General features: G+C 46.2%; 1 protein-coding gene across 2 annotated transcripts in view; it reads left to right on the top strand.

Moving 5' to 3' along the window:
• The window catches only part of Glb1l2 (galactosidase beta 1 like 2), a 42495-nt gene that overhangs the window by 5778 nt on the left and 24687 nt on the right, over positions 1 to 12030 (top strand). Inside the window, exons 1-4 of one of the 2 annotated variants that reach the window (XM_076575903.1) lie at positions 7451 to 7572; positions 7739 to 7936; positions 9530 to 9598; positions 10221 to 10316. In XM_076575903.1, the coding sequence (XP_076432018.1) occupies positions 7466 to 7572; positions 7739 to 7936; positions 9530 to 9598; positions 10221 to 10316 (470 nt within the window). In that variant the 5' untranslated portion in view covers positions 7451 to 7465. Of the gene's footprint in view, positions 1 to 7450; positions 7573 to 7738; positions 7937 to 9529; positions 9599 to 10220; positions 10317 to 12030 lie in introns of those variants that run through there. The other variant, XM_006976581.4, reaches the window with a different exon arrangement.

Genomic DNA, 12030 nt, shown 5'->3' with positions numbered 1-12030 from the left:
CGAGGGCCAAGTACAAAGACATCGGTAGCCGGGGAAGCAGTCTGGTTTCTTTCAAAGGGAAAAGCAGAGATACCAGGCTTGCAGCAATGCCTGTGCCTGGAGAAAGCACGTACTAGCTTTGGGGTTCGAAAGTCCAGATCCTTGTACTCAGGGGTGGGGTGGGGGTGGGGGTGGGTTGTATTTGATGACTCTTGTAAGAGTCCAAAGCACTGGGCTTCGGTCAAGGGGCATATATGAAAAAAGCTGAGCCATGTGGGAGCTGATGGGAGGAAATTTCGCTGTGTGTATAGTGAGGTCCTTGGGCATTGTAATGTACCTGCCATGTAAAATTGTGGTCTCTGGCCCAGCCACTGGGATGAGTGAGGTAGTGAGTATTCTCTTGGTTTCTCTGCTAGTATGATGCCTGAACTGAGTTCAGTTGCGTCTCTGGTTCAGGAGGCCCTAGAGAGCTCACAGTGTATCTGGAAATTAAACCTGTAGGCTCTTATCTCAGACAACATGTTATGTTTATTATCAAAGTCATCAACCCTTGGGGTCAGCAAGTTCTAGACTGCTGCTGCGGGTGCCCTGCTTACTACAGGGAATGTCTTGCCTGGCCTTTGCCTCTGATCATCAAGCCCAGCCGCTCCTCTGATGTCTATGTTGCAACCACTTGTGGGGATCCCGGCCCATCTATGTCTGGTCAGACTGTGGTGAATGAATGCTTGAAGGAGGCGACTGCGTCTTTAATGAAGCTTCCTAGCCCCACTGAACGCCATTGCTGATCAGTGTAGGCAGGATTTATGGAGAATCCTCTGGCACGGTGACAGGCACTCCCAAATCATTCTGATTTGCATATGTCATTCAAGGGGCTTGTTCAGGAGGTGACAGGATCTGGTCTCCTCCCACCCTAGCATCCTACAGGATCCCCTTTGACAGTTGGAAATCCATTCATGGGCCCATTCAGAGTGAAAGAGATGGTAACCTGTGACCCGCTCCTCTGCCCTGTCTAAACACAGCCACACAGCAACACATCTTATGTCCAGGTACATACTTTCCCGGCTGGGACCTGTTCTATGCTCATGTCCTCATGACTCGCTTCAGTTATCAGTGGCAAAGTATCAAGAGGCTTCACCCTTCACCCTGCTCTTTCACAAGGTACAGCCTGATGAGACGTCTTCACAGGGCTGGCCTACTCCATGTTTCTACCATAGCCGGTTTCTGCGTCTGTAGCCTTCCATAGCTACAGTGAATACTGTGTGCTTCGCTTGCCGCTAGTGGGATGAGTTGCATGAGGCCCCATTAGGAACCCACACATACACACCTCTTTGTCCAGGGCCTTTATCTAGACTGTGAGCATGGCCACCCTTTCCTCTGGATAGAAGAGCAGAACATGACTAGGCAGAGCAGGCCGAAGGCTGCAGGGCAGAGCTTAATAACCTTCTTCCCAGAGGCCCAGAAGAGAAGCTACAAATGGCGCAAATTATTGTCAGGAAAAGAATCTAAGTACACCGAGCTCTTAGTCTGTCTACTTTATTCCTTTGGGATAAAATCCTATCTACACAGCTTCAGTTCTGTTCTAGTGCCTAGCTCCTTTCTTGCCTGATTTCTCTCTACCTTTATCTGCTGTCCCCTCTAAGTCTATCTTAATTCTCTCATCTTAGTTCTGACCCATCTTGGTCTTTCTCGTCTCATTCTTTCCTTTCTGGCTCTTCCTAATCTTCTGTCTTATTCTTCTAGTTTTCCAGTCAAAATCCTCTCCCCATCTCTGAGGTTTACAGTTCTATACCCATGCAATAGCAGTGCTCTAGCTAAAGCAAGGTCACCAGGCTTGAATTCTTACAGGGTCATAAAGGCAGACAAGAGTTTTCCTCAGGTAGTGACCATAAGGCTTTGTTTTACAACCCAAAAGGGGAGTGGTAAAGGAGGAGGTCAACTCAGAGCTAATATCGGTTAATACATCAGAAAAGGAATTTATGTGCTCAAACTACATTCCTAAAAGTGGTTAGGTAAATGTTAGGAGTCTATAATGTTAGTGTAAATATCACTAAGACTGTATAAGAAAGCAGGGTCCGAGTTTAATTTACCTTAATTCAGGAGGTCGTTTGGCCTTGGATGTTTGATAGGTATTTCAGATAAAATACACTGTTATGAGTTCTTGGAAGCATACATAGCATACAAGAAAATCATTGCAGGAATCGGCTAATATATACCCAAAAACTAAAATATCACCAAGACTTCTTAAGCTTGACCTTTGGAAAAGTCCTTGACCTTTCCAAGTAGTAGCTTTTGTGATAGTAGCTGAATTCCATTATATTTTCCTGCGGCTTGCAGCAGCAGAGCCCTGTGGCCAAAATGCTTCCTTAAAATGAAGTCAAGATACAAAAGCAACAGAAGTTCTAGCAGAAAGGCAGGTGCCTCCGGTTTCATCCAAGAAAATGTTATCATGAATGAACTGCTCGCGAAGGAAAACAAGACACACTGGGCTCCCCAGGGTTTGGTTAGCTCCTTGGTAACAAGCCTAACTTAGCAGTAAAGCCCCTCTGACCTTTAAACTAGCCAGTCAGAACCACACAGTTTGCATGTCCTGTATTCTAATCTTACCGAGTTAATTACTCAGGAAATTATGGGGTTATTCTTAATAGGATGATCATTAGTATTAATGATCATGATTAGTGCTAATAACTATTTGCAGGGAGTTTTGTCCTGGAGTTTGGTACATGAAGATCCCACTTGCGTCATCTCATTTTTCTCACAATGAATTCTCTGGAGAAGCCCAACATTTACCACCTTGTTATCTCATTGAAGTCATCCCTTTTACAGAGGTGTTGATGTTTTGTCTAGTAAGCTAGCAGAAGATTTCCAGAAAAAAAAAAATGGAACTTTCTAGAATTCAGAATTTGGCAAGTTAGCTGTTTGTTTGTTTGTTTGCAGTGTTTATTTCCCATCTCTTGACAAGCAATGGGGATTTTTTTTTTTTTTTTTAAATCTAGAAAATGATAGGACATAAAAAGACAGAGAAAAAGAAAGCAGTGGTAAGGATGACTCCAGCATCTGGTCCTGAACAACTGGAGGTTGGAATTTGTTGGTGGAGGAGAGGAGAGAAAGAGATACACCGGGGGAGGGGCGGCCAACCAATGTGCTTACGATACGTTGCAATAAAGATATCAAGTCATTAATTGGCTCATGGTACTGTGGAGTTCAAGAAAATTTGGACTGGAGCTGTATATTTTCTGTGTTGTGGTTTTGTTTTTCATCTTAAACATTTTCTGATTTCTTTGTGGTTTTTTTCCTTGACCCATTTGTTGGTTAAGAATGTTGTTCAGTTTCTACATGTTTGTGAATTTAGTAGTTTTACTTCTCTTACTGATTTCTTGTTTCATTTCATCATAGGAAAAATGGTGTGTGTATGTGTGTGTGTGTGTGTGTGTGTGTGTGTGTGTGTGAGAGAGAGAGAGAGAGAGAGAGAGAGAGAGAGAGAGAGAGAGAGAGAGAGAGAGAGAGAGAGAGAGAGGGAGGCTGCACACACATCAAAGGGGAAAGTACAGATGGCACAGCACTTGTCTCTGACCTTGGAAATCTGGTTAAAGTGCAGGTTTTGGTTCAGTAGGTCTCAGGTTTCTGCATTTCCAACAAGCTTCACATGGAAATACTTTTCTGTCTGCAGACCACACCCAGAGAAGTCAGCCTGCATTGGTCACCAACTAGGGTGCCGACAAGAGTGTTTGTTATTTGTGAGGAATGTCACAGAGCCTGCCTCCAGCCAGCCCTGTCCAGCTCTCCTTAGCAGAAAGGACTCTTCTGCACCCATAAATAGAAATTTATAGGTGCTCACTAAGGGAAGTAAGAAGTTAGGATGAACGATGTGAACTTTGGCCAACATTTAGAGATGGTTTTTTTTCAAGTTCTGTTCAGAGAACAAAGATCGCTACCCGATAAAGTGACCACTGACATGTATTATAAATGTCTTTAAAATAATGAGATTGTGCGTGTATGTACATTTTCATAACCAGACTGCCATTGTGTCCCCTTTCAAGACTTTTAAAGACAAAGAATCTATCTTTCCAGTCACTACTCACAGTAGCCTGGCAAGTCTAGCAGGTGTGTGTGTGTGTGTGTGTGTGTGTGTGTGTGTGTGTGTGTGTGTGTGTGTGTGTGTGTGTGTGTCTGTGTCTGTGTGTGGTGTGGTGTGTTGGGGGTAGGTGAGCAGACAAATAAAGCAGAGTGTGTTCTTCAGAGGAAGTATCCTCAAACCAAGGGAGATGCACAAGTGGAAAACCGCTCAAACTGTCGGGAGCCCACTGCCTAAGAAAGGATCCTGCTGAGAGGAATTACTGCCAGGGCGAGTGGGAGCCTCAGGGCTTCATTTGAGTTACCCAGGACTCCTCAACTAGGACAGAGATTTCAGGGTTCCTGGCAAGGGTCAGGCATTAGTCGGTAGTGTGAGCCACACAGTCTCCACAGTCGCTGCTTGCCTGTGCAAAGCAGCCATCCATATATAGGAGGTGGAAGTGGTAGTGTGTCAGTAAAATTATTTATGAGCACTGAAATGTGACTTTTGTGTCATTCTTTTCATATGTTTCCAAATATTATTATATTAGAAACATATTAAAAGATTATTATTATTGTTGCTATTGTTGTTATATTATTCTTTTGATTCTTTGCAATCATTTAAAAATGTGAAAACCACTTTTGTCTTGCAGGCTTTGCATAGACAGGTGGTAGGCAGGGTTTGGCCCTTGGCTGGAATAAATTACATGCTGGCAGAGGGCTTGGATTGGTGGAGAGGATCTCACTGGATAGATCTTCCAGTGTGACAGTTTTGGTGCTGTAATAAGATAGCCTGACACAAAGTTTAGCATCGAAAGAGTTTTCCACTAAAATAGAGGAATGGCAACCATGGGATTATTTCATATTAATGTCATCAAATGTACTGAGACTGTTCTTTGTGCCACGAGAGCTCACTAACACGAGTTGCTTTCAAATAATGGTGAGACTCCTTCATCGTACTCCACAGGGTATTTTATTTTTACCTAACCCTCTAAATGGCCTTTCTGAGTGGTAGAGACTTAGGGTGAGAGTACTACCAGGGAACTCGCTTCTAGATCTACTTCCAAATGCTGTTTTTCTTTTCATCCCACTAAGAAGGTGGTTGAGTCCTCAGATGTCATTTGCCAGTCATTTGCTGGAACATGAAGCTTTTCTGCTGAGAGAGAGAGATCAGGTCACAGGTTAGATGACTAAACAGAAATGGAGTCCTATATGGGTTTGTGTTGCTGCCATGAGGACCGGCCTTCAGCAGCTCGGGGCTTGAGGGGGATCCGTGGAGTCGGCAACTGATCACTCAGCTTGACTTTTCTGTCTGAGGGAGTAAATCGTAATTCTCTGGTGAGGGGTGAGTGATTACAGTGAATACACGTGAAAAATAACATCTTTCTCATTTCCCTTACATTTTATGTATCACAATGAAAAACAAATTATTCCAAGGAACCCACATACATTCATGTCCAAGCAACTTGTTACAGATTAACAGAGTGTAAGTGAGCAAGGTATTTTTCTCACCCAGTTCTTTTATTGGCATGCTGCATTTTTTGTGGTTACAGGAAAGGATCAACCACTTTATTATTTATCTTAAAAGGCAATCTTAGGAAAATCTTAAAAAAATCACAAATCTAAACTTTTATATATAAAAAAAACAATCAGTCCACTCTACTTTCAATCATCAGGGTGCATGCCCACTCATCAACAGTTTTTTATGCCAGGAAGCTGAGGGCAGAAATGGGTACAAGGAATTAATCATCACCTTTGATCACCAACTCATCCTAGCAAGAAAGGGACATAAGCTAATAATAACTGGGCTGTCTTTGTTCTTGTTTCTTGGCCTCAATGAGTCCCTCACTCAACTATGTGCCTTTCTAAATTTTACATTGTTACCCAAGATTTTCTTCCCCAAAACCAATAACAAAAACATCTTAACCTAACCTTAAGTCATATGTAAAACTTTGTTTTAGCTATGATGCACACTGAAACCTATGAACACATCTCCCAACATCAAGATTAAAAGAACTTGAGCTAGTCTAGCTTCTGGGACACAACTCTTTTTCTTAATTATTAAGCTAAGCAGCAGTCTATACAGCTCCTCAAGAGAAACTCATATGTCCTAGCTGCGTGATACTTCCTTATTCTTATTTTGTATCTTCTGCGGGCCCTGTTTTAGCAGGGGTGAGGGCAACACCATATCCTGCTTTTACCTGTATTAATTTTCCCACTAACCTCACCTCTATCGCAATCACTTATTATAATTATTAAAAACCCTCTCAATCATTAAAATTCTATTTAAGCAGATACTATTATTGTATCAAACCATTGCTTCAGTTAAACAGTACAGCTTAGGAGGAAATCATCTTCATGATAGCCCACAGGTAAAAATGCCCAGTAGAACGGGATATTTCCATGAGATAATCACACTACATTAAGGTCAATGGGGATCCCCCCCCCCCCCATCCATTCACACCATGCCAGATACCTGAGAAAAGTGGCAGCAGAAAACATGTAAAGGCACAGCAGTAGCAAAAGCATTCTGGAGCCGAAGCCCTCGGGGCCTTGCCTAGCTGAGATTCACCCGTTAGTGCTTTGTTTCCTGGTGGGCCAATCTCCTGTGGCTCAATTGCCACCTGCTACTGGCAGGTTTGGAAGCTGGGGGTGTGAGAAGCCAGAAGTAACAGATCAAAAGTAATTTTTATTGTTCATGAATGGTCCCAGAGAATCCCCAAGTAGGCAGGGATGCCCATGTACTGTCTGCACTCTTAGTAAACTGTTTTCTGGGACCATCAGGCCCATAATTCTTGGCACTCAGGTAACTTTTTTTAAAATCTGCCTGGCAATATGTCCTCTTGTTGCAGGATCTATAATGAAAAAAGCTCAAACTTGCTTTTGCACCAGATATTCTTATGGTCTTATTTTCTGTCTCCAACTTGTCCTAAACCAGTTCTTGTTGACTTTTCCTAGCGACTTCTAAGAGCCTAGATAAAGAGAGACTTCTAGTTGTATAAGTCACAGGAACAAGTTGAGGGCTCCCCTGGCCCAGCCAAGCACTGAGACAGACCTTTACAGGAGCCTTTTCGTGGACTGCAGCTTCCCCATAGCCTTCCCAGGCGGGCCCTTGCCATTCTGTGTTAACCCTTGGTTGATGCTAGATTATCAGAAGATAATTAATAACTTCCCATCTGGTCAGTGAATGGATACCATTTAACCAAGATGCCTCTTTCTAGGTATCTGAACCCCAAGGTGGGCGGCTGTGACCATGAGGGGGCTCCGAGGTACTGTGTTGGTAGCCGTTGCTTTGATGTCTAGTCTGATGGCTTTAGCACAACTGGCAATAGTAGGTGCTCGTGAGCCGCACTGTTCCTGTCTGTGACACTAGAGAGCAGTTCCCCACGTAGCATGACCCTTCCTCATCCTCTCTCCTTTTAGCCTACGTGTCTTCATGTTGAACGTTGTGTCTGTCTTGTTCCTGGTTGCAGCATCAGCTTGCTCTTCCCCTGCAGTGGGGCCCAGCCCAGGAAGTAGTGCTGAAGAAAGTCACCTGCCAAGGTTTGGCTCAGTGGGAAGGTGGGAGCTTTGCCTGGCCACCCTGGGAGCAGGTGAAAGAGAGAAAGCAGAGGACTTGTGAAGGAGAGAAGGACAAAGTGTGTATCTCTGTGCCAGTGCTCACCGCCGTGGGAACTTCAAGCCTCCATGAAGGTCTTTGCCTTTTCAGGTTGAAGTGGAGCACTCTGCTTCCTCTATGGCTCCAGCCTCAGCGCCTGGGACTTCGAACAAAAGGCTCAGACTTCGTGCTGGAGGACTCCACCTTTCAGATTTTGGGGGGATCCATACACTATTTCCGTGTGCCCAAGGAATACTGGAAGGACCGCCTTCTCAAAATGAAAGCCTGTGGCTTGAATACCCTTACCACGTAAGTGTTGTCTCCTCATCCCTCCACCAAGGCTGGCTACCAAACTGGGGGCCCTGGTGCTTGCAGGAAGAGAGCTTTAAGAGGAAGTCAGATCAAGCTGCTTGCTTAGGTTTGCAATAGAACTCCCTACAGATGAGGTAGAGGAGATGCAACCAGGTAGTAGTGTTTTTTTTTTTTTTTTTAGTGTGTGTGTGTGTGTGTGTGTGTGTGTGTGTGTGTGTGTGAGAGAGAGAGAGAGAGAGAGAGAGAGAGAGAGAGAGAGAGAGAGAGAGAGAGAGAGAGTTGAGCATAGATACAGGAGATGATTTGCTTATTCATTTTGCGGCTTGAATAAATGAACTTGCTTTTTCACGCTTCTGAAGTCTAACCACTAATGGCCAAGCTGTCCGCAAGTGTAGTTTCTCCTGGACCTTCGTGGCTAGTGGAGAACTGCCATCTCCCTCTTGTTCTCAATGGCTTTTCCATTGTAGTTGTGCATACCAGTGTCTTCTCTTTTTTTTTTGTTCTTGTCCTAAAAACATACTACCAGTGATTTTCTTTTTTTGAGAAAGGTTCTCAACTGTGTAGCCCAGGCTGGCTTTGAACTCTCAGTCTTCCTTGAGTGGAGTCCTGAATGCTGGGATTGCAAGTGTGCACCACTTTGTCTAGATCGACAGGTGACATTTTTTTCACAGGCAGCTTTTGCTTCCCAAATTTTAGGGCAGTGGCCTGTCATCAGTTCAGCATCTGTATTCTGGGAAGGTCTTTGGATTTTTGTGGCTGTCATCCCTGCATCTAGCCTAGTGACTCTTCTATGGCAGACACAAGATGAAATGTAGGCTGTGCAAGTCATCTAAAAAGTAGGCTTAGGGGCTGGAGGAGACGGCTCAGCAGTTGAGAGTGACCAGAGTTCGGTTCTCAGCATTCATGTTAGGCGCCCCACAGCCTGCCTGTCACCCCAGCTCCAGAGGTACCTTTGGTATCTGTGGGAGCCTGTACTCACACGCACATACCCCCGACTCTCCAGACACACATGCACATAATTAAAAAATAAGAAAAAAATATTTAAAATAAATAAATTCCAGTGAGGGATAATCTTGATATTTCCATGGCTTTGTTTTCAATATTGCTAACTTTCCTTTGGTGCTGTCTTTATGAAATGAAGAGGATTGCCAGGTTGAAGTGCTTCATTATCGGGTATAAAAGATGTGACTACAAATCAAGGGAGTGGACTACCTTGAATGGGTTATGACCTGGCTTTGGAGACAGTTATTAAAAGGACAATCACAGCCCTGGTGAAAGTAATGTGTCTAACCTCTTAGCGGACTCCTAGAGGCCAGAAGAATACTGCAATGTGAGCTAACCTGGGGTCACAGAGCCAGACCTTTTACTCCACGTAGCTCGTATGTCACCTAAGTCTGGCTGACTTTCTGTCCTCCTAAGGAGATGTGATATTCTTCCTAGGGTTTGCCTTGAATTCTCCGTGGTCCCCATGTCTGGTCCCCGAGGTTTGAAGTTATTGAAAACTGTCTCTTTAGCCATTATAACGAGTGTTAGAGATACAATGTTTCTGTGAATGATCAAACTCAGCTGCAGTTATCTTGTCTCTTATAGCTATGTGCCCTGGAACCTCCATGAGCCAGAAAGAGGCAAATTCGACTTCTCTGGGAACCTGGACCTGGAGTATGTGGTCTCGGTGCTTCTGTACCTGGTTTGGGATTGGAAGTTACTTGGGGTCGATAAAGAGAGCTCAGGATGTCATGTCTTGGCTCTACTTTGAGAAACTCTGAGGACTGGGTCTGGAGCCTTGTTCTTAGCATGCTTAGAAAGGTTCTGAACTTAGGGCCTAGATGCTCCTCAGTTGTGACTCGTTACCCAGGGCACTTAGCCTATAGGCTCCACTTCTCCCTTCACTACAGCCCAGAAGGTCAAGATCCCGGATCCCATCAGACTCTGTGTTGGGGTCCATATACTTGGGATGGAATTGGGGCTGCTTCTGGGTTAACAAGGCTGTTGTTGGGGACAAAGCCCTGTACCCTGTCTGACAAATCCCAGTGGGCCTGTGTGGATGGGCCTGATGCAAGGAGCCATTGCATACCCAGCACCCAGGGCTTCTGGACCCTATCTGGTGCAGAAATCCCCTCCTGTGTTGAGCTGGGGCCAAGCCTTCCTCAACCCACGTTCCCTGATTGAGAGAGAAGGGCAGGGGAGGAACAGGAAAGTTTGATCCCCCATGTGCCTGTGGCTCCTCCCATGTCTAGCCTTTATTCTGGATCCCCAGGGCTGACTTTCTTTCCCTCCCTAGGGCCTTTATCCAGCTGGCTGCCAAGATTGGACTGTATGTGATTCTGCGACCAGGGCCGTACATCTGTAGTGAGCTTGACCTCGGGGGCTTGCCCAGGTGAGAAAGGGCAGTGCGGGGCTCTGGAGTAGCCATGGGGTCTGGATGCCCGTTCATGACCCTTGCAGGGGTTGGCTTGGTTCTGTTTTGAAGGTAGTTGTCATTCTGTGCAGCATTTCCTTTCTGAACCGGTGTCACCGACATGGCCGTTGGGAGGAATGCTGCAGTTAGTGTCCTTGTCGAGTCCCCTTGGGTCTTTCCGTGTGTCAGGTGGCAGCAGCGAGACGCTTATCTCTCTGGAGGCATTTCCTTCTTCTGGAGAGGCACCCAGGCAGCTTACTTATCTGATCTGGCCCTTACTGCAAAATGAGGCAAACCAAACCTGCCCTGTCTGTTTCTTAGAGACATTCCTGCTGATTTATTAAAACTCCAAGTGTTGCTGCAGGATAGAGGAGTCGGTGTTGCAGTTTCTGTCCTCAGTTCTCCTGGGTCTCTTCTTCTAAGTGCAGTTCCCATGAAGGTCAGTGTGCTCTGGGAGTGGCGTCTAGATGGGTATCTATCACGTGGGCCCACATCCATTCCTCTTCCTCAGCAAGTCTGCCTTCACTTTCTATCAAAACAAGTTCTATGTTAACTGGTGTTATCATCTTTGGCCTCATCTTTAGTCAATCACAGGTGGCTAGCCACAGCCTCCACCCACCTGTGCTGTCCCCAGAGGAAAGAAGGTCTTGAAGTGGTGTGGGGAACTCTGTCCTCACAACACAAGGACTATGCCCAGGCATTGTCTGCTCCGTTTCCAGCAAAGCCTGCCCTCCCATCAGGGGCACAGCTCGTCTCCTCTCCAGCAGTGAGCGTGAATCTGATCGGTCCCAGACAGAGCTGCGGGCCGAGGCAGAGCTGCGGGCAGAGGCAGAGCTGCGGGCAGAGAGGCAGAGCTGCGGGCCGAGGCAGAGCTGCGGGCCGAGGCAGAGCCGCGGGCAGAGAGGCAGAGCCGCGGGCAGAGGCAGAGCTGCGGGCCGAGGCAGAGCTGCGGGCCGAGGCAGAGCTGCGGGCAGAGAGGCAGAGCTGCGGGAAGAGAGGCAGAGCTGAGGGCCGAGGCAGAGCTGCTTGCCCCTCCTTGCGGATTAGACACCTGTGCCGCCGCCGTCAGCATTTTCCTCCGGCTCAGCTGGAGCGGGGCATGGGAGGACAGCAGGGTTTAACGGGCTTAAATTAGAAGCAGTAGGGACGCTCACTCTCGGACCTGCCCTCCTTTGCCGTGGTTGGGGGCTCCGGCCTATTCACAGGGGTTTTCTAGGAGGGTGAGGCGTCAGTGCAGTGAGAAACTAGGCAGTTTGGTAGATATGGGCATGCAGGTGCAGCTAGAGGAACATTGCCGCCGCCTTTTCATCGCCAACTGACGGTCCTTGATACATTTCTGTCCCTTTCCAGAGTTTCTGAGTGAGGGGAAGGGAGACCTTAGAGTCTCCCGCTAGAAAACGTGTTTTTCAGGACTTTGTTTGAATGGGAATTACTTCTGACTTTAGCTTTGGAACTAGCCCCTGGTGTTGAGTTTCTGTTGGAATCTGTGACCCCAGCAGATTAAGGGAAGATGTCATCTTGGCCTCCTGCTGCTGCCCTGGTGGCAGACCTCAGGGTACAGGCACGTGAGTCGCTCAGTCAGCATCTCACAGCTCAGTCAGGTTCATTTTTTTTTTTTTTTTTTTTTTTTTTTGGCATCCTGGAAAGTTGAATCCGGGCCTCTCTAGTCCCAGTGACCTTGTAAGCCTCTCAG

The sequence above is a fragment of the Peromyscus maniculatus genome, chromosome 7 (assembly GCF_049852395.1).
Source record: "Peromyscus maniculatus bairdii isolate BWxNUB_F1_BW_parent chromosome 7, HU_Pman_BW_mat_3.1, whole genome shotgun sequence".
Taxonomy (NCBI): Eukaryota; Metazoa; Chordata; class Mammalia; order Rodentia; family Cricetidae; genus Peromyscus; species Peromyscus maniculatus.
Note: the sequence above shows the minus strand (reverse complement) of the source record. Positions and strands in the feature narration are given on the sequence as shown.